The sequence below is a fragment of the Melopsittacus undulatus genome, assembly GCF_012275295.1.
Source record: "Melopsittacus undulatus isolate bMelUnd1 chromosome 25 unlocalized genomic scaffold, bMelUnd1.mat.Z SUPER_25_unloc_1, whole genome shotgun sequence".
In the NCBI taxonomy this organism is placed as follows: Eukaryota; Metazoa; Chordata; class Aves; order Psittaciformes; family Psittaculidae; genus Melopsittacus; species Melopsittacus undulatus.
Genome location: NW_022993936.1, coordinates 283,311 through 307,742, shown reverse-complemented (window position 1 = coordinate 307,742; position 24,432 = coordinate 283,311). Strand labels below are relative to the sequence as shown.

Here is a 24,432-nt window from a genome sequence, read left to right as displayed (position 1 = left end):
CCCATAGCGCCCCATAGAGCCCCATAGATCCCCATAGAGCCCCATAGAGCCCCATAGATCCCCATAGAACCCCATAGAGCCCCATAGAGCCCCATAGATCCCCATAGAACCCCATAGAGCCCCATAGAGCCCCATAGGTCCCCATAGGCCCCTATAGATCCCATAGATACCCACAGACCCCCCCCGCCCTCACCTCACCGCGTCCCGGCCGCCGCTTCACTTCCGCTTCCGGTCTCTTGGCCCCGCCCCCTCCCTCCGGACGCCTTCTCCCATTGGCCGCGCCGCTCTCCACGTGACCACGCTACAGCCTGACAACCACAACCTCCCGTTGCCATAGCGACAACGGCGCATGCGCACTCACCCCTCCCGTATCCATGGCGACCCCTATAGCCCCGCCCCCTCCAACCGGTTGCCATGGAGACCCCCCCCCCCATTCACCATTAAGCATTGTCCTCGGCCGCAGCCAATCACCGCTCGCGGAGCACGCCGGCCGCCCATTGGCCGAGCGCCGCTAACCCCGCCCACCGCGGGCTCCCATTGGCTGCTCACCGCTGGCCCCGCCCACCGCGGCCGCCGGGCGCTGTCCGGTGCTGAAGGCGCCATGAGCGGGGGGGTCTACGGCGGCGGTAGGGGGGGGACAGGGGGCGGGGGGGGCGGGGCCTGGGGAGGGGGCGGGGCCAAGGGGAGGGGGCGTGGTTTAAGGGGGGGAGGGGAGGTTATACGTGTTAACGGATTGGGGGGGGGGGGGGGGTTACCGGTATCACGTGATCCATCCCCCCCGATGAGCGGTTATAGGGGGCGGGGCCTAGGGAGGGGGCGGGGCCAAGGTTTAAGGGGTGGGGGGGCGTCCCCGTGTTAACGGATTGGAGGGGGGGGGTTACCGGTGTCATGTGATCCATCCCCCCCCCCCCCCCCCCCCCCCCATGAGCGGCGATAGGGGGCGTGGCCTAGGGAATGGGCGTGGCTTAGGGGGAGGGGGCGTGGTTTAATGGGGGGGGGTCCCCGTGTTACCGGATTGGGGACGGGGGGTGGGGGGGTTACCGGTGTCACGTGATCCCCCCCATGAGCGGCGGTAGGGGGCGTGGCCTCGGCAGGGGGTGGGGCCAAGAGGGAGGGGGCGTGGTTTAATGGGGGGGGGGTCCCGTGTTACCGGATGGGAGGGAGGGGGTTACCACATGATCACGTGATCCACCCCCCACCCCCCCCATGAGCGGGGGTAGGGGGCGTGGCCTCGGCGGGGGGCGGGGCCAGGAGGGAGGGGGCGTGGTCTAAAGGGGGGGGGGGATTACCGGTGTTACCGGATTGGGGGAGGGGGGGTTACCAGTGTCACGTGATCCATCCCACACCCCCCCAATTGAGCGGCGGTAGGGGGCGTGGCCTAGGCGAGGGGCGGGGCCAAGAGGGAGGGGGCGTGGTTTAATGGGGGGGTCCCGTGATACCTGATGGGGGGGGAGGGGGGGGTTGGGTTACCAGTGTCATGTGATCCATCATCCCCCCCCCCCCCAATAAGCTGCGGTAGAGGGCGTGGCCTAGGGGGCGTGGCCAAGAGGGAGGGGGCGTGGTTTAAAGAGGGGAGGGGGGGTCCCCGTGTTACCCGATGGGGGGGGGGGGGGGGGGGTTACTGGTGTCACGTGATCCATCCCCCCCCCCCATGAGAGGCTGTAAGGGGCGTGGCCTCGGAGGGGGCGTGGTCAAGAGGGAGGGGGCGTGGCCTAAAGGGGTGGGGTGGGTTACCGGTGTCACGTGATCCGTCCCCAGATGAGGTCGGCGCCCTCGTGTTTGACATTGGCTCCTTCTCGGTGCGCGCTGGGTACGCGGGGGAGGACTGCCCCAAGGTGGGTGTGGCCGCGGGGGGGGTCACGTGGGCTGGGGTCACGTGGCGTCGCGGCATCGCAGGACATCACGTGGCATCGTGTGGCATGACGTCATCGCATGGTATCACGTGTCATTATGTGTCATTATATCATCATGTCATCACATGCAATTACATCATCACATGTCATCACATCATCACGTGTCATCGCATGGCATCGCATGTCATCACGTGTCATCGGATGTCATCACATGTACCATCACTGCAGGTCATCACGTGTCATTATGTGTCATTACATCATAGCACGAGCGTCACATGGCATCACATGTCATCACGTGTCATTATGTCATCACATGGCATCACATGTAATCACATGTCATTACGTGATCGCATGGCATCATGGGTCATTAGGTCATCACGTGTCATTGCATCTCATCACATATCATAGTGTGTCATTACATCATCATATGTCATCATGTCATCACACATCATCACACGTCATCATGTGTCATCATGTATCATGTCATGATGTCATCATATGTCATCACATGTCATTACATCATCACATGTCATCACATGTCATCACGTGTCATCATGTGTCATCACGTGTCATTATGTCCTCATATGTCATCACATGTCATTACATCATCACATGTCATCATGTGTCACCACATGTGACCACATGTCCCTCATCACGTGTCATTACCTCATCACGTGACCCCCGTGCCATCATGGCCGCCCCCAGGCTGACTTCCCCACCAGCGTGGGGCTGCTGCCCCCCGAGGATGTCATTACATCATCACATGATCACGTGTCATTACCTCATCACGTGACCCCGTGTCCCTCATCACGTGTCATTACCTCACCACGTGACCCCGTGTCCTCATCACGTGACCCCGTGCCATCATGGCCGCCCCCAGGCTGACTTCCCCACCAGTGTGGGGCTGCTGCCCCCAGAGGATGTCATTACCTCATCATCACGTGTCCTTACCTCATCACGTGACCCTCATCACGTGTCATTACCTCATCACGTGACCACGTGTCCCTCATCACGTGTCATTACCTCATCACGTGTCATTACCTCATCACGTGACCCCGTGCCATCATGGCCGCCCCCAGGCTGACTTCCCCACCAGCGTGGGCCTGCTGCCCCCCGAGGACGTGGGGCTGGAGCTGGACGGGGACAAGGAGCAGAAGGGAGGGAAGGTTTATTACATTGACACCAACGCTCTGCACGTGGCCAGGGAGGGGATGGAGCTCATCTCACCGCTCAAGAACGGCATGAGTCAGTGCGGCACATAGGGCAATGCTATGGGGCTATGGGGCTGGGGGGAGATGCTGTGGGGCTGGGGGGAGACGCTATGGGGATGGGGGGAGATGCTATGGGGCTGGGGGGTACCCGATGGGAGATGCTATGGGGCTATGGGAAGATGCTGTGGGGCTGGGGGGTACACAGTGAGAGATGCTATGGGGCAACGCTATGGGGCTGGGGTTACTCAATGGGAGATGCTATGGGGCTGGGGGGAGATGCTATGGGGCTATGGGGAGATGCTATGGGGCTGGGGGTTAGCCAATGGGAGACACTATGGGGCTATGAGGACACACTATAGGGCTATGGGGACACGCTATGGGGCTATGGGGACACGCTATGGGGCTGGGGGGAGATGCTATGGGGCTGGGGGTTAGCCAATGGGAGATGCTATGGGGCTATGGGGAGACGCTATGGGGCTGGGGGGTACACAATGGGAGATGCTATGGGGCTGGGGGGCGAAGCTATGGGGCTATGGGGAGATGCTATGGGGCTGGGGAGAGATGCTGTGGGGCTATGGGGAGATGCTATGGGGCTATGGGGAGATGCTATGGGGATGGGGGGTACTCAATGGGAGATGCTATAGGGATGGGGGTTAACTGATAGGAGATGCTATGGGGCTGGGGGTTACTCAATGGGAGATGCTATGGGGCTATGGGGCAAAGCTATGGGGCTATGGGGAGATGCTATGGGGCTATGGGGCAAAGCTATGGGGCTATGGGGCAAAGCTATGGGGCTATGGGGAGATGCTATGGGGCTGGGGGGAGACACTATGGGGCTGTGGTTACTCAATGGGAGATGCTATGGGGCTGGGGGTTACTCAATGGGAGATGCTATGGGGCTATGGGGAGATGCTATGGGGCAGCACTCACCCTATGGAGGCCGCTATGGGTCTGGGCTCACCCCACGGCTCCCAGTCGAGGACTGGGATTGTTTCCAGGCCATCCTGGATCACACCTATGGGAAACATGTCAAGTCAGAGCCAGGACTGCACCCGGTGCTCATGTCTGAGGCCCCGGTAGGCACCCAGCCCCCCCCCCCCACGTGACCCATTGGGGACACCCCGACCCCCACGTGACCCATGGGGGTGTCATCCCCCCCCCGTGACCCATCGCGTTCCCCCCACGTGACCCATTGGGATCCCCCTCCCCCCATTGGGGTCCCTCCCTCCCCCGACGTGACACATTGGGGACCCCTCATGTGATCCATCGGGGTCCTCCCCTCCCCCCCACGTGACTCATCGGGGTCCCCCCCACATGACCCATGGGGTTCCCCCCACGTGACCCATTGGAGTCCCTCCCTCCCCCCACGTGTCTCATTGGGATCCCCCCACGTGACCAATTGGGGTCCCCCCATCGCCCACGTGACCCATGGGGGTCCGTCCAACCCCACCCCCACGTGTCCCATTGGGGTCTCCCCATCCCCCCACGTGTCTCATCGGGGTCCCCCCCACGTGACCCATTGATGTCCCCCTCTCCCCACGTGTCCAATTGGGGTCCCCCCACGTGTCCCATTGGGATCCCCCCCTCCCCCCACGTGACCCATCGGGGCCCCCTCACGTGACCCATTGGGGTCCCCCTCTCCCCCCACGTGTCCCATTGGGATCCCCCCTCCCCCCACGTGACCGATCGGGATCCCCCCACGTGACCCATGGTGTCCCCCCCCTCCCCCCACGTGTCCCATGGGGTTCCCCCCTCCCCAGCCCACGTGACCCATCGGGATCCACCCACGTGACCAACTGGGGTCCCCCATCCCCCCACGTGTCCCATTGGGGACCCCCCACGTGACCCATTGATGTTCCTCCCCCCCCCCATTCCCATCGGGGTCCCCCCACGTGACCCATCAAGGTCCCCCCATGTGACCCATTGGGGTCCATCCCTCCCCCCACGTGACCCATATGGGGCCCCCCCACGTGTCCCATCGGGGTCCCCCCCTCCCCCCACGTGTCCCATTGGGGTCTCCCCACGTGACCCATTGGGGTCCCCCCCTCCCCCCACGTGACCCATGGGGTTCCCCCCTCCCTCCCCCCACGTGTCCCTTTCGGGTCCCTCCCCTCCCCCCACGTGACTCATTGGTTTCCCCCCCGTGACCCATGGGGTTCCCCCCACGTGTCCTATCAGGTCCCCCCCTCCCCCCACGTGTCCCATGGGGCTCCCCCCACGTGACCCATCAGGATCCCCCCATGTGACCCATGGGGGTCCCTCCACATGACCCATCGGGGTGTTCCCCCCCTCTCCCCACGTGACCCATTGGGGTCCCCCCACGTGACCCATGGGGGTGTGTCCCCCCCCCCCCACATGTCCCATTGTGGTCCCCATGTGTCCCATTGGGGTCCTCTCACGTGACCCATTGGGGTCCACCCCCATCCCCCCACGTGACCCATTGGGATCCCCCCCATGTGACACATCGGCCCCCCCCCACATGACCCACGCGTGTCACATGACCCGCTCCCGCAGTGGAACACCCGCGCCAAGCGTGAGAAGCTGACGGAGCTGATGTTTGAGCACTACAACATCCCAGCGTTCTTCCTGTGCAAGACAGCGGTCCTGACAGCGTATCCTATAGATACCTATAGACACCTATAGACACCTATACATACACATATACACCTATACACACATACACACATCCCAGCGTTCTTCCTGTGCAAGACAGCGGTCCTGACGGCGTATCCTATAGACACCTATAGACACCATCATATACACCTATACATACACATATACACCTATACACACACACACATCCCAGCGTTCTTCCTGTGCAAGACAGCTGTGCTGACAGCGTATCCTATAGACACCTATAGACACCTATGGGATACAGTCATATACACCTATACATACACATATACACCTATACACACACACACATCCCAGCGTTCTTCCTGTGCAAGACAGCGGTCCTGACGGCGTATCCTATAGACACCTATAGACACCTATAGACACCTATAGACACCTATGGGATACAGCATCATATACACCTATACATACACACACACATCCCAGCGTTCTTCCTGTGCAAGACAGCGGTGCTGACGGCGTATCCTATAGACACCTATAGAGACACCATCATATACACCTATACATACACATATACACCTATACATACACATATACACCTATACATACACACACACATCCCAGCGTTCTTCCTGTGCAAGACAGCGGTCCTGACGGCGTATCCTATAGACACCTATAGACACCTATGGGATACAGTCATATACACCTATACATACACATATACACCTATACACATACACACATCCCAGCGTTCTTCCTGTGCAAGACAGCGGTGCTGACGGCGTATCCTATAGACACCTATAGACACCTATGGGATACAGTCATATACACCTATACATACACATATACACCTATACATACACACACATCCCAGCGTTCTTCCTGTGCAAGACAGCGGTCCTGACGGCGTATCCTATAGACACCTATAGATACAGTCATATACACCTATACATACACATATACACCTATACACATACACACATCCCAGCGTTCTTCCTGTGCAAGACAGCGGTCCTGACGGCGTATCCTATAGACACCTATAGGGACACCATCATACACACCTATACATACACATATACACACATACACACACACACATCCCAGCGTTCTTCCTGTGCAAGACAGCGGTCCTGACGGCGTATCCTATAGACACCTATAGAGACACCATCATATACACCTATACATACACATATACACCTATACACATACACACATCCCAGCGTTCTTCCTGTGCAAGACAGCGGTGCTGACGGCGTATCCTATAGACACCTATAGGGGATACAGTCAGATACACCTATACATACACATATACACCTATACACATACACACATCCCAGCGTTCTTCCTGTGCAAGACAGCTGTGCTCACAGCGTATCCTATAGACACCTATAGGGGATACAGCATCATATACACCTATACATACACATATACACCTATACACACACACACATCCCAGCGTTCTTCCTGTGCAAGACAGCTGTGCTGACGGCGTATCCTATAGACACCTATAGGGGATACAGCATCATATACACCTATACATACACACACACATCCCAGCGTTCTTCCTGTGCAAGACAGCTGTGCTGACAGCGTATCCTATAGACACCTATAGGGGATACAGCATCATATAGACACATATACACACACACACATCCCAGCGTTCTTCCTGTGCAAGACAGCGGTGCTGACAGCGTATCCTGTACTGTGATACAGTCAGACAGCCCATGGGTGACACCATCATACACACCCATGGGTGCTACAGTCAGACAGACACACACACAGCCGTGCTCACCGCGTATCCTACACACACCTGTGATACAGTCAGACAGACAGCCCCATAGGGACACCCATGGGTGCTACAGTCAGACACCCCTCGGCACCCCTGGGTGCTACTGGCACACACCCCTCATAGGGGTACCCATGGGTGCTACTGACACAGCCTCCCCAGCACCCATGGGTGCTACAGTCAGACACCCCCCCATGGGGGTACCCATGGGTGCTACCGGCACACACACCCCCCACACACACATGGGTGCTACAGTCACATCCCCTATTGGGACACCCATGGGTGCTACCAGCACACACACACACCCCCCCACACACATGGGTGCCATTGTCACACACACCCCCCAGCACCCATGGGTGCTACTGACACACACACGCCCCCCGCACACATGGGTGCTACCAGCACACACACCCCAGCACCCATGGGTGACACCTTCACATCCACCATGGGGGCACCCATGGGTGCCACCATCACACTCCCCATTGGTGCTCTATGGGGTGGGTGTTTGGGTGCATGGTTGGGTGCTCTATGGGGTGCTCTGTGGGGTGCCCTGTGGGGTATTTGGGTGCATGGTTGTGTGTTCCATGGGGTGCATGGTTGGGTGCTCTATGGGGTACTCTGGGGTGCCCTATGGGGTGTTTGGGTGCTCTGCGGGGTGCCCTTTGGGGTGTCTGAGCGCTCTATGGGGTGCTCTATGGGGTGTTTCGGTGCATGGTTGGGTGCTCCATGGGGTACATGGTTTGGTTCTCTATGGGGTGTTCTGTGGGATCCCCTATGGGGTGTCTGGGTGCTCTATGGTGTGTTGGGGTGCTCTATGGGGTGCCCTATGGGGTATTTGGGTGCAGTTGGGTGCTCTGTGGGGTGTTTGGGTGCTCTATAGGGTGTCTGGGTGCTCAGTGGGGTGCTCTATGGGGTATTTGGGCACTCTATCAGGCACTCTATGGGGCACTCTATGTGGTGTTCGGGTGCTCTATGGGATGCTCTATGGGGTATTTGGGTTCTCTATGGGTCTCCCCCCCCGTTACCCCCTTGACCCCCCCAGTTTCGCCAACGGCCGCAGTACTGGTCTGGTACTGGACAGTGGAGCCACCCACACCACAGCCATCCCAGTGCATGACGGATACATCCTACAGCAGGGTACGGGGGGGGCGTGGCCTGGGAGAGGGGGCGTGGCCATGGGCGTGGCCAGGGACGGGGGCGTGGCCGGGGGAGAGGGGGCGTGACCAGGGGAGAAGGGGCGTGGCCATGGGAGAGGGGGCGTGACCAGGGGGGTGGCCTGGGGGAGAGGGGGCGTGGTTTCGAGGGAGGGGGCGTGGCCAGGGGGAGAAGGGGCGTGGCCATGGAAGGGGCGTGGCCTCGGGGAGAGGGGGCGTGGTCTAGGGGAGAGGGGGCGTGGCCTCGGGGGAGGGAGTGTGGCCAGGGGAGAGGGGGCGTGGCCAGGGGCGGGGGCGTGGCCGGGGAGGAGGCGTGGCCTCGGGTAGGGGGCGTGGCCAGGGAGGAGGCGTGGCCAGGGGCATGGCAAGGGGGAGGGGGCGTGGCCAATGAGGGGGCGTGGCCTGGGGACAGGGGGGCGTGGCCATGGAAGAGGAGTGGCCAGGGGCAGGGGCGTGACCTGGGGAGAGGGGGCGTGGCCAGGAGGAGCAGACGTAGCCTAGGGGGAGGGGGCGTGGCCATGGACGGGGGCGTGGCCAGGGGGAGAGGGGGCGTGGCCTCGGGGAGGGGGCGTGGCCAGGGGAGATGGGGCGTGGCCTTGGGGGAGGGGGCATGTCCCGGGGAGGGGGGGCGTGGCCTCGGGAAGGGGGCGTGGCCTGGGGGAGAAGGGGCGTGGCCAGGGGAGGGGGCGTGGCCTCGGGGGAGGGGGCGTGTCCAGGGGCGTGTCCAGGGCCGCTCCTCGGCTCACCATTGGCTGCCTTAGGCATCGTCAAGTCCCCATTGGCTGGAGACTTCATCTCTATGCAGTGCCGGGAGCTGTTCCAGGAGATGAACATTGACATCGTCCCCCCCTATATGATAGCAGCCAAGGTAGGGGCGGGGCTAAGGGATGGACACGCCCCCCTTTGGTCGGCAGCCAATCAGGGAGGGGGATGCGCTAAGCCACGCCCCCTCCCTCATTTGCATGGCCCCGCCCACAGGAGGCGGTGCGGGAGGGGGCCCCCCCCAATTGGAAGAAGAAGGAGAAGCTGCCGCAGGTGTCCAAGTCATGGCACAACTTCACCTGCAATGTATGGGGATACCCTATAGATGGGGCCTTATGGGGGTATCCTATAGATGGGGCCTTATTGGGGTATCCTATAGATGGGGCCTTATGGGGGGCCCTATAGATGGGGGGGGTCCCCTATACCTGGGGTCCTTATGGGGATACCCTATAGATGGGGCCTTATGGGGGTACCCTATAGATGGGGCCTTATGGGGGGCCCTATAGATGGGGGGGGTCCCCTATACCTGGGGTTCTTATGGGGGGGTCCTATAGATGGGGTCTTATGGGGGGCCCTATAGATGGGGGGGGCCCCTATACCTGGGGTCCTTATGGTGGGGCCCTATATATGGGGTTCTTATTGGGGTACCCTATAGATGGGGCCTTATGGGGGGCTCTATAGATGGGGGGGGGTCCCCTATACCTGGGGTCCTTATGGGGATACCCTATAGATGGGGCCTTATGGGGGTATCCTATAGATGGGGCCTTATGGGGGGGCCGTATAGATGGGGCCTTATGGGGGGGCCCTATAGATGGGGGGGGGTCCCCTATACCTGGGGTCCTTATGGGGGTACCCTATAGATGGGGCCTTATGGGGCGGACCTATAGATGGGGTCATTATGGGGGGCCCTATAGATGGGGGGGGTCCCCTATACCTGGGGTCCTTATGGGGATACCCTATAGATGGGTCCTTATTGGGGTAACCTATAGATGGGGCCTTATGGGGGTTCCCTATAGATGGGGCATTATGGGGGTACCCTATAGATGGGGCCTTATTGGGGTACCCTATAGATAGGGGGGGTCCCCTATACCTGGGGTCCGTATGGGGGTACCCTATAGATGGGGCCTTATGGGGGTATCCTATAGATGGGGACTTATGGGGGGCCCTATAGATGGGGGGGGTCCCCTATAGCTGGGGTCCTTATGGGGATACCCTATAGATGGGGCCTTATGGGCGGCCCTATAGATGGGGCCTTATTGGGGTCCCGTATAGATGGGTCCTTATGGGGGTACCCTATAGATGGGGCCTTATGGGGGTATCCTATAGATGGGGGGGGTCCCCTATACCTGGGGTCATTATGGGGGTAACCTATAGATGGGGCCTTATGGGGGGCTCTATAGATGGGGGGGGGTCCCCTATACCTGGGGTCATTATGGGGATACCCTATAGATGGGGCCTTATGGGGGGCCCTATAGATGGGGGGGGTCCCCTATAGCTGGGGTCCTTATTGGGATACCCTATAGATGGGGTCATTATGGGGGGGCCCTATAGATGGGGGGGTCCCCTATACCTGCGGTCCTTATGGGGGTACCCTATAGATGGGGCTTTATGGGGGGGCCCTATAGATGGGGGGGGTCCCCTATACCTGGGGTCCTTATGGGGGGGCCCTATAGATGGGTCCTTATGGGGGTCCCCTATACCTGGGGTCCTTATGGGGGTCCCCTATAGATGGGGCTTATTGGGGTATCCTATAGATGGGGCTTTATGGGGGGCCCTATAGATGGGGGGGGGCCCCTATACCTGGGGTCCTTATGGGGGTACCCTATAGATGGGGTCATTATGGGGGGGCCCTATAGCTGGGGGGGTCCCCTATACCTGGGGTCATTATGGGGATACCCTATAGATGGGGCCTTATGGGGCGGACCTATAGATGGGGCCTTATGGGGGGCCCTATAGATGGGGTCTTATTGGGGAACCCTATAGATGGGGTCATTATGGGGGGCCCTATAGATGGGGCCTTATTGGGGTATCCTATAGATGGGGCCTTATGGGGGGCCCTATAGATGGGGGGGGTCCCCTATACCTTGGGTCCTTATGGTGGGGCCCTATAGATGGGGCCTTATGGGGGGCCCTATAGATGGGGGGGGGTCCCCTATACCTGGGGTCCTTATGGGGGGGCCCTATAGATGGGTCATTATTGGGGGTCCCATATACCTGGGTCCTTATTCGGGGGTCCTATAGATGGGGCCTTATTGGGGTACCCTATAGATGGGGCCTTATTGGGGTATCCTATAGATGGGGCCTTATGGGGGGGGCCCTATAGATGGGGGGGGTCCCCTATACCTGGGGTCCTTATGGGGGTACCCTATAGATGGGGGGGGGTCCCCTATACCTGGGGTCCTTATGGGGGTACCCTATAGATGGGTCCTTATGGGGGTCCCCTATACCTGGGTCCTTATTGGGGTCCCATATATATGGGGTCATTATGGGGGTACCCTATAGATGGGGCCTTATGGGGGGGCCCTATAGCTGGGGGGGGGTCCCCTATACCTGGGGTCCTTATGGGGGTACCCTATAGATGGGTCCTTATGGGGGTAGCCTATAGATGGGGCCTTATGGAGGGGCCCTATACATAGGTCCTTATTGGGGTATCCTATAGATGGGTTCTTACTGGGGGGGGCCCTATAGCTGTGTCCTTATTGGGGTTCCCTATACCTGGGTCCTTATTGGGGTCCCCTATAACTGGATCCTTATTGGGGTCTCCTATACCTGGTTCCTTATTGGGGTACCCTATAGATGGGGGTGTCCCCTATACCTGGGTCCTTATTGGGGTCCCCTATAGATGGGTCCTTATTGGGGGGTCCTATAGATGGGTCCTTATGGGGGGTCCCCTATACCTGGGTTGTCCCCTATAACTGGATCCTTATTGGGGTGTCCCATATACCTGAGTCCTTATGGGGGTCCCATATCTGGGTCCTTATTGGGGTCCCCTATAGCTCTGTCCTTATTGGGGGTCCCTATACCTGGTTCCTTATTGGGGGGTCCCATATACCTGGGTCCTTATTGGGGTCCCCTATACATGGTTCCTTATTAGGGGTCCCCTATACCTGTCTCCTTATGGGGTGTCCCCCCCCTGTTCCCTATGCCTCACCCCATATCCTGCCCCATAGGAGGTGATCCAGGACTTCCAAGCCTCAGTACTGCAGGTGTCAGACTCCCCCTATGATGAACAGTGAGTCCTATAGGGCACAATAGGGGGGGTTATAGGGGGGGGGTTTTGGGGTCCCCCCACCCCATAGCCCCCCATTATCACCCTGCCCCCCCCATAGCCCCCCATTATCACCCTGCCCCCCCCCATAGCCCCCCCCCATAGCCCCCCATTATCACCCTGCCCCCATAGCCCCCCATTATCACCCTGCCCCCCCCCATAGCCCCCCATTATTACCCTGCCCCCCCCATAGCCCCCCATTATCACCCTGCCCCCCCCATAGCCCCCCATTATCACCCTGCCCCCCCCCATAGCCCCCCATTATTACCCTGCCCCCCCCCATAGCCCCCCATTATCACCCTGCCCCCCCCCCATAGCCCCCCATTATCACCCTGCCCCCCCCCATAGCCCCCATTATCACCCTGCCCCCCCCCCATAGCCCCCCATTATCACCCTGCCCCCCCCCCATAGCCCCCCATTATCACCCCCCATAGCCCCCATTATCACCCTGCCCCCCCCCATAGCCCCCCATTATCACCCTGCCCCCCCCATAGCCCCCCATTATCACCCTGCCCCCCCCATTATCACCCTGCCCCCCCCATAGCCCCCCCCATAGCCCCCCATTATCACCCTGCCCCCCCCATAGCCCCCCATTATCACCCTGCCCCCCCATAGCCCCCCATTATCACCCTGCCCCCCCCATAGCCCCCCATTATTGCCCTGCCCCCCCCCCTAGCCCCCCATTATCACCCTGCCCCCCCCCATAGCCCCCCATTGTCGCCCTGTCCCCCCCATTATCGCCCTGCCCCCTCCCATAGCCCCCCATTATCGCCCTGCCCCCCCCCCATAGCCCCCCATTATCGCCCTGCCCCCCCCATAGCCCCCCATTATCACCCTGCCCCCCCCCATAGCCCCCCATTATTACCCTGCCCCCCCCATAGCCCCCCATTATTGCCCTGCCCCCACCCATAGCCCCCCATTATCACCCTGCCCCCCCCATTATCACCCTGCCCCCCCCATAGCCCCCCATTATCACCCTGCCCCCCCATAGCCCCCCATTATCACCCTGCCCCCCCCCATAGCCCCCCCCATAGCCCCCCCCATAGCCCCCCATTATCACCCTGCCCCCCCCCATAGCCCCCCATTATCACCCTGCCCCCCCCCATAGCCCCCCATTATCACCCTGCCCCCCCCCATAGCCCCCCATTATCACCCTGCCCCCCCCATAGCCCCCCATTATCACCCCCCATAGCCCCCCATTATCACCCTGCCCCCCCCATTATCACCCTGCCCCCCCCATAGCCCCCCCCATAGCCCCCCATTATCGCCCTGCCCCCCCCCATAGCCCCCCATTATCACCCCCCATAGCCCCCCATTATCACCCTGCCCCCCCCATAGCCCCCCATTATCACCCTGCCCCCCCCATAGCCCCCCATTATTACCCTGCCCCCCCCATAGCCCCCCATTATCACCCTGCCCCCCCCCATAGCCCCCCATTATCACCCTGCCCCCCCCCATTATCACCCTCCCCCCCCCCATAGCCCCCCATTATCACCCTGCCCCCCCCCATAGCCCCCCATTATCACCCTGCCCCCCCCCATAGCCCCCCATTATCCCCCCCCATAGCCCCCCATTATCACCCTGCCCCCCCCATAGCCCCCCCCATAGCCCCCCCCATAGCCCCCCATTATCGCCCTGCCCCCCCCCATAGCCCCCCCCATAGCCCCCCCCATAGCCCCCCCCATAGCCCCCCATTATCACCCTGCCCCCCCCATAGCCCCCCATTATCACCCTGCCCCCCCCCATAGCCCCCCCCCTAGCCCCCCCCATAGCCCCCCATTATCGCCCTGCCCCCCCCAGGGTGGCCGCTCAGATGCCCACAGTTCACTATGAGATGCCCAATGGCTACAACACTGACTATGGGGCAGAGAGACTGAGGATACCTGAGGGGCTGTTTGACCCCTCCAACGTCAAGGTTGGGGGTCAGGGGGTGTGGGGCAGGGGTTGGGGGTCCAAGGGGGTGTGGGGCAGGGGGTGTGGGGCAGGGGGTGTGGGGCAGGGGGTGTGGGGCAGGGGTTGGGGGTCCCAGCCCCACATTGACCCCCCCAATGTAAGGGTTGGGGGTCCAAGGGGGTGTGGGGCAGGGGTTGGGGGTCCCAGCCCCACATAGACCCCCCCAATGTCAAGGTTGGGGGTCAGGGGGGTGTGGGGCAGGGGATGTGGGGCAGGGGGTGTGGGGCAGGGGGTGTGGGGCAGGGGGTGTGGGGCAGGGGGTGTGGGGCAGGGGTTGGGGGTCAAGGGGGTGTGGGGCCGGGGGTGTGGGGCAGGGGTTGGGGGGCAGGGGGTGTGGGGCAGGGGGTGTGGGGCAGGGGGTGTGGGTCCCAGCCCCACATTAAGCCCCTAATGTCAATGTTGGGGGTCCCAGCCCCACATTGACCCCCCCAATGTCAAGGTTGGGGGTCCAAGGGGGTGTGGGGCAGGGGGTGTGGGGCAGGGGTTGGGGGTCCAAGGGGGTGTGGGGGCGGGGGTGTGGGGCAGGGGATGTGGGGCAGGGGGTGTGGGGCAGGGGTTGGGGGGCAGGGGATGTGGGGCAGGGGGTGTGGGGCAGGGGGTGTGGGGCAGGAGATGTGGGGCAGGGGGTGTGGGGCAGGGGATGTGGGGCAGGAGGTGTGGGGCAGGGGTTGGGGGTCCCAGCCCCACATTGACCCCCCTAATGTCAAGGTTGGGGGTCCAAGGGGGTGTGGGGCAGGGGGTGGGGGGCAGGGGGTGTGGGGCAGGGGGATGTGGGGCAGGGGGTGTGGGGCAGGGGGTGTGGGGCAGAGGGTGTGGGGCAGGGGATGTGGGGCAGGGGATGTGGGGCAGGGGGTGTGGGGCAGGGGGTGTGGGGCAGGGGTTGGGGGGCAGGGGGTGTGGGGCAGGGGGTGTGGGGCAGGGGATGTGGGGCAGGGGGTGTGGGGCAGGAGGTGTGGGGCAGAGGGTGTGGGGCAGGGAGTGTGGGGCAGGGGATGTGGGGCAGGGGGTGTGGGGCCCAGCCCCACATTGACCCCATAGCATCAAGGTTGGGGGTCCAGGGGGTGTGGGGCAGGGGGTGTGGGGCAGGGGTTGGGGGTCAGGGGGGTGTGGGGCAGGGGGTGTGGGGCAGGGGATGTGGGGCAGGGGGTGTGGGGCAGGGGATGTGGGGCAGGGGGTGTGGGGCAGGGGATGTGGGGCAGGGGATGTGGGGCAGGGGTTGGGGGGCAGGGGATGTGGGGCAGGGGGTGTGGGGCAGGGGATGTGGGGCAGGAGGTGTGGGGCAGGGGATGTGGGGCAGGGGGTGTGGGGCAGGGGGGTGTGGGGCAGGGGGTGTGGGGCAGGGGGTGTGGGGCAGGGGATGTGGGGCAGGGGTTGGGGGGCAGGAGGTGTGGGGCAGGGGGTGTGGGGCAGGGGGTGTGGGGCAGGGGTTGGGGGTCCAAGGGGGTGTGGGGCAGGGGATGTGGGGCAGGAGGTGTGGGGCAGGGGGTGTGGGGCAGGGGTTGGGGGTCCCAGCCCCACATTGACCCCCCAGTGTTAAGGTTGGGGGTCCAAGGGGATGTGGGGCAGGGGTTGGGGGGCAGGGGGTGTGGGGCAGGGGGTGTGGGGCAGGGTTGGGGGTCTCAGCCCCACATTGACCCCCCTAATGTCAAGGTTGGGGGTCCTGGGGGGGGTGGTTGTGGGGCCCAGCCCCACATTGACCCCCTAATGTCAAGGTTGGGGGTCCAAGGGGGTGTGGGGCAGGGGTTGTGGGTCCCAGCCCCACATTGACCCCCCTAATGTCAAGGTTGGGGATCCAAGGGGGTGTGGGGCAATGGGTTTGGGGCAGGGGTTGGGGGTCCCAGCCCCACATTGAGCCCCCTAATGTCAAGGTTGGGGGTCCAAGGGGATGTGGGGCAGGGGGTGTGGGGCAGGGGTTGTGGGTCCCAGCCCCACATTGACACCCCCAAGGTCAAGGTTGTGGGTCCCAGCCCCACATTGACCCCCCCAATGTAAGGGTTGGGGGTCCAAGGGGATGTGGGGCAGGGGTTGGGGGGCAGGGGGTGTGGGGCAGGGGGTGTGGGGCAGGGGTTGTGGGTCCCAGCCCCACATTGACCCCCCATCACCCCCAGGGTCTATCGGGTAACACGATGCTGGGTGTGGGGCACGTGGTGACCACCAGCATTGGGATGTGTGACATTGACATCAGGCCGGTGAGTGCTATGGGGAGAGGCTATGGGGCAGGATGGGGGTGCAGTGACCCCCCCCCTGCCCCACACATTGTCCTGCCCCACACATTGTGTGTACCCTGCCCCACACATTGTCCTGCCCCACACATTGTCCCTACCCTGCCCCACACATTGTCTATACCCTGCCCCACACATTGTCCATACCCTGCCCCACACATTGTCCGTACCCTGCCCCATAGGGAGCAGCTATGGGGCAGGATGGGGGTGCAGTGACCCCCCCCGCCCCACACATTGTGTGTACCCTGCCCCACACATTGTCCATACCCTGCCCCACACATTGTCCGTACCCTGCCCCACACATTGTCCTGCCCCACACATTGTCCTGCCCCACACATTGTCCTGCCCCACACATTGTCCGTCCCCTGCCCCACACATTGTCCGTACCCTGCCCCACATTGTCCGTCCCCTGCCCCACACATTGTCCTGCCCCACACATTGTCCATACCCTGCCCCACACATTGTCCGTACCCTGCCCCACACATTGTCCGTATCCTGCCCCACACATCGTCCGTACCCTGCCCCACACATTGTCCATACCCTGCCCCACACATTGTCCGTACCCTGCCCCACACATTGTCCGTACCCTGCCCCACACGTTGTCCCTACCCTGCCCCATAGGGTCTCTATGGCAGCGTCATTGTCACCGGGGGGAACACTCTGCTCCAAGGCTTCACCGACCGCCTCAACCGGGAGCTGTCCCAGAAGACGCCTCCAGTGAGGACCATGTGTGGGGCTGGCCCCATAGCTCCCTGTGTGTGGGATCTATGGGGCTGCCCCATAGCTCCCTGTGTGTGGGATCTATGGGGCTGCCCCATAGCCCCCTGTGTGTGGGATCTATGGGGCTGCCCCATAGCCCCCTATGGGTGGGATCTATGGGGCTGCCCCATAGCCCCCTTTGGGTGGGATCTATGGGGCTGCCCCATAGCCCCCTTTGGGTGGGATCTATGGGGCTGGCCCCATAGCTCCCTATGGGTGGGATCTATGGGGCTGCCCCATAGCCCCCTTTGGGTGGGATCTATGGGGCTGCCCCATAGCTCCCTTTGTGTGGGGTCTATGGGGCTGCCCCATAGCCCCCTTTGGGTGGGATCTATGGGGCTGCCCCATAGCCCCCTTTGGGTGGGATCTATGGGGCTGCCCCATAGCCCCCTGTGTGTGGGATCTATGGGGCTGCCCCATAGCCCCCTGTTTGTGGGATCTATGGGGCTGCCCCATAGCCCCCTGTTTGTGGGATCTATGGGGCTGCCCCATAGCCCCCTTTGGGTGGGATCTATGGGGCTCCCCATAGCCCCCGTTGTGTGGGATCTATGGGGCTGCCCCATAGCCCCCTGTGTGTGGGATCTATGGGGCTGCCCCATAGCCCCCTGTGTGTGGGATCTATGGGGCTGCCCCATAGACCCCTGTGTGTGGGATCTATGGGGCTGCCCCATAGACCCCTTTGTGTGGGATCTATGGGGCTGCCCCATAGCCCCCTTTGGGTGGGATCTATGGGGCTGCCCCATAGCCCCCTTTGGGTGGGATCTATGGGGCTGCCCCATAGCCCCCTGGGTGTGGGATCTATGGGGCTGCCCCATAGCCCCCTTTGGGTGGGATCTATGGGGCTGCCCCGTAGCCCCCTTTGGGTGGGATCTATGGGGCTGCCCCATAGCCCCCTGTGTGTGGGATCTATGGGGCTGCCCCATAGCCCCCTGTGTGTGGGATCTACGGGGCTGCCCCATAGCCCCCTGTGTGTGGGATCTATGGGGCTGCCCCATAGCCCCCTTTGGGTGGGATGTATGGGGCTGCCCTATAGCCCCCTTTGTGTGGGATCTATGGGGCTGGCCCCATAGCACCCTGTGTGTGGGATCTATGGGGCTGCCCCATAGCGCCCTGTGGGTGGGATCTATGGGGCTGCCCCATAGCGCCCTGTGGGTGGGATCTATGGGGCTGCCCCATAGCCCCCTTTGGGTGGGATCTATGGGGCTGCCCCATAGCCCCCTATGGGTGGGATCTATGGGGCTGCCCCATAGCCCCCTTTGGGTGGGATCTATGGGGGTGCCCCATAGCCCCCTATGGGTGTGATCTATGGGGCTGCCCCATAGCCCCCTGTGTGTGGGATCTATGGGGCTGGCCCCATAGCTCCCTTTGGGTGGGATCTATGGGGCTGCCCCATAGCCCCCTTTGGGTGGGATCTATGGGGCCGGCCCCATAGCCCCCTGTGTGTGGAATCTATGGGGCTGCCCCATAGCCCCCTTTGGGTGGGATCTATGGGGCCGGCCCCATAGCCCCCTGTGTGTGGAATCTATGGGGCTGCCCCATAGCCTATAACCCCATTCACACCCCATAGAGCATGCGCCTGAAGCTGATCGCCAGCAACAGCACCATGGAGAGACGCTTCAGCCCATGGATTGGGGGCTCCATCCTGGCCTCGCTGGTGGGTGCTATGGGGGGTGTGGGTCCCAGCCCCATAACCTGCCCCAGAACCAACTGCCCCCTGTGGGTCCCAGCCCCATGACCGGACCCATAACCAGCCCCATAACCTGCCCCACAACCAGCCCCATAACCAGCCCCATAACCCATTGTCCCACATAGGGCACATTCCAGCAGAGGGGGTCCCACTGTGGGTCTCAGCTCCATAACCAGCCCCATAATCAACCCCCTTCTGTGGGTCCCAGCCCCATAACCCCCCATTGTTCCCCATAGGGCACATTCCAGCAGTGGGGGGGTCCCACTATGGGTCCCAGCCCCATAACCAGCCCCACAACCAGCCCCATAACCAGCCCCATAACCACCCCCATCTGTGGGTCCCAGCCCCATAACCTGCCCCATAACCTGCCCCATAACCCCCCCCCCGCTGTGTATCCCAGCCCCATAACCGGCCCCATAACCACCCCCCGCTATGGGTCCCAGCCCCATAACCAGCCCCATAACCAGCCCCATAACCACCCCCATCTGTGGGTCCCAGCCCCATAACCACCCCCCCGCTATGGGTCCAGCCCCATAACCAGCCCCATAACCAGGCCCATAACCAGCCCCACAACCAGCCCCATAACCAGCCCCATAACCAAACCCCATCTGTGGGTCCCAGCCCCATAACTTGTCCCATAACCAGCCCCATAAACACCCCCTCGCTATGGGTCCCAGCCCCATAACCAGCCCCATAACCAGCCCCATAACCTGCCCCATAACCCCCCATTGTTCCCCATAGGGCACATTCCAGCAGTGGGGGGGTCCCGCTATGGGTCCCAGCCCCATAACCTGCCCCATAACCTGCCCCATAACCACCCCCATCCGTGGGTCTCAGCCCCATAACCAGCCCCATAACCCCCCATCGTCCCCCCATAGGGCACGTTCTAGCAGGGGGAGGTCCCGCTGTGGGTCCCAGCCCCATAACCTGCCCCATAACCCCCCCATTGTTCCCCATAGGGCACGTTCCAGCAGGGGGGTCCCAGCCCCATAACCAACCCCCTGCTATGGGTCCCAGCCCCATAACCAGCCCCACAACCAGCCCCATAACCAGCCCCACAACCAGCCCCATAACCAGCCCCACAACCAACCCCATAACCAGCCCCATTGTCCCCCATAGGGCACATTCCAGCAGAGGGGGTCCCGCTATGGGTCCCAGCCCCATAACCAGCCCCATAACCTGCCCCATAACCCATTGTCCCCATAGGGCACATTCCAGCAGGGGCGGGGTCCCAGCCCCATAACCAGCCCCATAACCCCCCCCCCTTTGTGTATCCCAGCCCCATAACCAGCCCCATAACCAGCCCCATAACCTGCCCCATAACCTGCCCCATAACCAGCCCCATAACCTGCCCCATAACCACCCCCATCTATGGGTCCCAGCCCCATAACCACCCCCTCGCTATGGGTCCCAGCCCCATAACCTGCCCCACAACCAGCCCCATAACCTGCCCCACAACCAGCCCCATAACCAGCCCCATAACCTGCCCCATAACCAGCCCCATAACCACCCCCTGCTATGGGTCCCAGCCCCATAACCAGCCCCATAACCAGCCCCATAACCAGCCCCATCTATGGGTCCAGCCCCATAACCAGCCCCATAACCAGCCCCACAACCAGCCCCATAACCAGCCCCATAACCAGCCCCATAACCAGCCCCACAACCAGCCCCATAACCAGCCCCATAACCAGCCCCACAACCAGCCCCATAACCAGCCCCATAACCAGCCCCATAACCAGCCCCATAACCACCCCCATCTATGGGTCCAGCCCCATAACCAGCCCCATAACCACCCCCATCTATGGGTCCAGCCCCATAACCTGCCCCATAACCAGCCCCATAACCAGCCCCATAACCAGCCCCATAACCTGCCCCATAACCAGCCCCATAACCACCCCCCCTCTGTGTGTCCCAGCCCCATAACCAGCCCCATAACCAGCCCCATAACCTGCCCCATAACCAGCCCCATAACCAGCCCCATAATCTGCCCCATAACCAGCCCCTTAACCAGCCCCATAACCAGCCCCATAACCAGCCCCACAACCAGCCCCATAACCAGCCCCATAACCAGCCCCTTAACCAGCCCCATAACCAGCCCCATAACCAGCCCCATAACCAGCCCCACAACCAGCCCCATAACCACCCCCCGCTATGGGTCTCAGCCCCATAACCAGCCCCATAACCAGCCCCATAACCAGCCCCATAACCAACCCCTTTCTGTGTATCCCAGCCCCATAACCAGCCCCATCTATGGGTCCAGAACCATAACCAGCCCCATAACCAGCCCCATCTATGGGTCCCAGCCCCATAACCTGCCCCATAACCAGCCCCATAACCACCCCCCGCTATGGGTCTCAGCCCCATAACCTGCCCCATAACCAGCCCCATAACCAGCCCCATAACCAGCCCCACAACCAGCCCCATCTATGGGTCCCAGCCCCATAACCTGCCCCATAACCTGCCCCATAACCAGCCCCATAACCAGCCCCATCTGTGGGTCCCAGCCCCATAACCTGCCCCATAACCTGCCCCATAACCAGCCCCATAACCTGCCCCATAACCAGCCCCATAACCAGCCCCACAACCAGCCCCATCTATGGGTCCCAGCCCCATAACCTGCCCCATAACCTGCCCCATAACCAGCCCCATAACCAGCCCCATAACCAGCCCCATCTGTGGGTCCCAGCCCCATAACCTGCCCCATAACCTGCCCCATAACCAGCCCCATAACCTGCCCCATAACCAGCCCCATAACCAGCCCCACAACCAGCCCCATCTATGGGTCCCAGCCCCATAACCTGCCCCATAACCAGCCCCATAACCTGCCCCATAACCAGCCCCATAACCAGCCCCATAACCAGCCCCATAACCACCCCCATCTATGGGTCCCAGCCCCATAACCAGCCCCACAACCAGCCCCATCTATGGGTCCCAGCCCCACAACCAGCCCCATCTATGGGTCCCGGCCCCATAACCAGCCCCATAACCAGCCCCATAACCAGCCCCATCTATGGGTCCCAGCCCCACAACCAGCCCCATAACCTGCCCCATAACCTGCCCCATAACCAGCCCCATAACCAGCCCCATAACCAGCCCCACAACCAGCCCCACAACCAGCCCCATAACCAGCCCCACAACCAGCCCCATAACCAGCCCCATAACCAGCCCCCGCTATGGGTCCAGCCCCATAACCAGTCCCATAACCAGCCCCATAACCAGTCCCATAACCAGCCCCATAACCGGCCCCCGCTATGGGTCCAGCCCCATAACCAGTCCCATAACCAGCCCCATAACCAGTCCCATAACCAGCCCCATAACCGGCCCCCGCTATGGGTCCAGCCCCATAACCTGCCCCATAACCTGCCCCATAACCAGCCCCATAACCACCCCCATCTATGGGTCCCAGCCCCATAACCAGCCCCATAACCAGCCCCATAACCAGCCCCATCTATGGGTCCAGCCCCATAACCAGCCCCATAACCAGCCCCATAACCACCCCCTCGCTATGGGTCCCAGCCCCATAACCAGCCCCATAACCAGCCCCATAACCAGCCCCATAACCAGCCCCATAACCACCCTCCGCTATGGGTCCCAGCCCCATAACCAGCCCCATAACCACCCCCATCTGTGGGTCCTAGCCCCATAACCAGCCCCACAACCAGCCCCACAACCAGCCCCATAACCAGCCCCACAACCAGCCCCATAACCAGCCCCATAACCAGCCCCATAACCACTCCCCCGCTATGGGTCCAGCCCCATAACCAGCCCCATAACCACCCCCTCGCTATGGGTCCAGCCCCACAACCAGCCCCATCTATGGGTCCAGCCCCATAACCTGCCCCATAACCAGCCCCATAACCAGCCCCATAACCAGCCCCATAACCAGCCCCATCTGTGGGTCCCAGCCCCATAACCAGCCCCATAACCAGCCCCATCTATGGGTCCCAGCCCCATAACCAGCCCCATAACCAGCCCCATAACCAGCCCCATCTATGGGTCCAGCCCCACAACCAGCCCCATAACCAGCTCCATAACCACCCCCCGCTATGGGTCCAGCCCCATAACCAGCCCCACAACCAGCCCCATAACCAGCCCCATAACCTGCCCCATAACCAGCCCCATAACCAGCCCCATAACCTGCCCCATAACCACCCCCATCTATGGGTCCTGCCCCATAACCAGCCCCATAACCTGCCCCATAACCACCCCCATCTATGGGTCCAGCCCCACAACCAGCCCCATAACCAGCCCCATAACCAGCCCCATAACCTGCCCCATAACCAGCCCCATAACCAGCCCCATAACCAGCCCCATCTATGGGTCCCAGCCCCATAACCAGCCCCATAACCAGCCCCATAACCACCCCCCTGCTATGGGTCCAGCCCCATAACCAGCCCCATAACCAGCCCCATCTATGGGTCCCAGCCCCATAACCAGCCCCATAACCAGCCCCATAACCACCCCCCGCTATGGGTCCCAGCCCCATAACCTGCCCCATAACCAGCCCCATAACCTGCCCCATAACCAGCCCCATAACCACCCCCCTGCTATGGGTCCAGCCCCATAACCAGCCCCATAACCAGCCCCATCTATGGGTCCCAGCCCCATAACCAGCCCCATAACCAGCCCCATCTATGGGTCCCAGCCCCATAACCAGCCCCATAACCACCCCCATCTATGGGTCCCAGCCCCATAACCTGCCCCATTGATCCCATAGGGCACATTCCAGCAGATGTGGATCTCGAAGCAGGAGTATGAGGAGGGAGGGAAACAATGTGTGGAGCGCAAGTGCCCCTGACCCCCCATTGACCCCCATTGACCCCCCCTTGACCCCCAATAAACGGCTCCGAGCTCAGATCGAGGCTGTGTGCACACGGGGGGGGGAGGGGTGAACGTTTTGATGACGTCATTTGGGGGTTTTTAACCAAATTGAGGGTTTTTTACCTCAAAAACGCGTCGAGGACAGAGCTCCACCTCAGCGCGTTCCCGCGCGGCGCACTGCGCATGCGCGACTGTGGCACAGGGCGCGCTGCGCATGCGTAAAGCCCCTCCCGTGTGGGCCATGAGGACCCCTCCGCACCCCCCCCATAGGTGTCTATCTCGTGCCTGATCCGATCTCCCGTTATGTGTCCCCGGTTTCCCGTCCCCGTTGGTGCCACCGAAGCCCCTCCCCCCCCCCGGTTGGCACCGGAGCTTCCCCTCC

The 24,432-nt window shown here is 61.9% G+C and overlaps 1 protein-coding gene and 1 long non-coding RNA gene across 2 annotated transcripts; one reads left to right on the top strand and one right to left on the bottom strand.

The window, feature by feature from the left end:
- The first annotated feature begins 591 nt into the window (after nucleotides 1–591).
- On the top strand, nucleotides 592–24,047 carry ACTL6B (actin like 6B). Its single transcript, XM_034073497.1, has 14 exons — nucleotides 592–626; nucleotides 1,759–1,835; nucleotides 2,933–3,098; nucleotides 4,040–4,140; nucleotides 5,579–5,676; nucleotides 8,467–8,561; nucleotides 9,340–9,446; nucleotides 9,557–9,646; nucleotides 12,511–12,572; nucleotides 14,409–14,523; nucleotides 16,670–16,750; nucleotides 17,405–17,500; nucleotides 19,110–19,196; nucleotides 23,947–24,047. Exons 1-14 carry the CDS (start codon nucleotides 602–604, stop codon nucleotides 24,025–24,027), a joined length of 1,281 nt encoding a protein of 426 aa, XP_033929388.1. The 5' UTR covers nucleotides 592–601; the 3' UTR covers nucleotides 24,028–24,047.
- LOC117438089 (uncharacterized) lies at nucleotides 2,674–24,197 on the bottom strand. The gene is made up of 8 exons (XR_004550639.1): nucleotides 24,174–24,197; nucleotides 17,393–17,479; nucleotides 12,492–12,579; nucleotides 9,325–9,392; nucleotides 5,567–5,650; nucleotides 4,026–4,079; nucleotides 2,895–2,986; nucleotides 2,674–2,695 (listed from the first exon to the last, which is right to left on the bottom strand). It is a non-coding gene; the product is annotated as an uncharacterized lncRNA (long non-coding RNA).
- Between the last annotated feature and the right edge of the window lie 235 nt (nucleotides 24,198–24,432).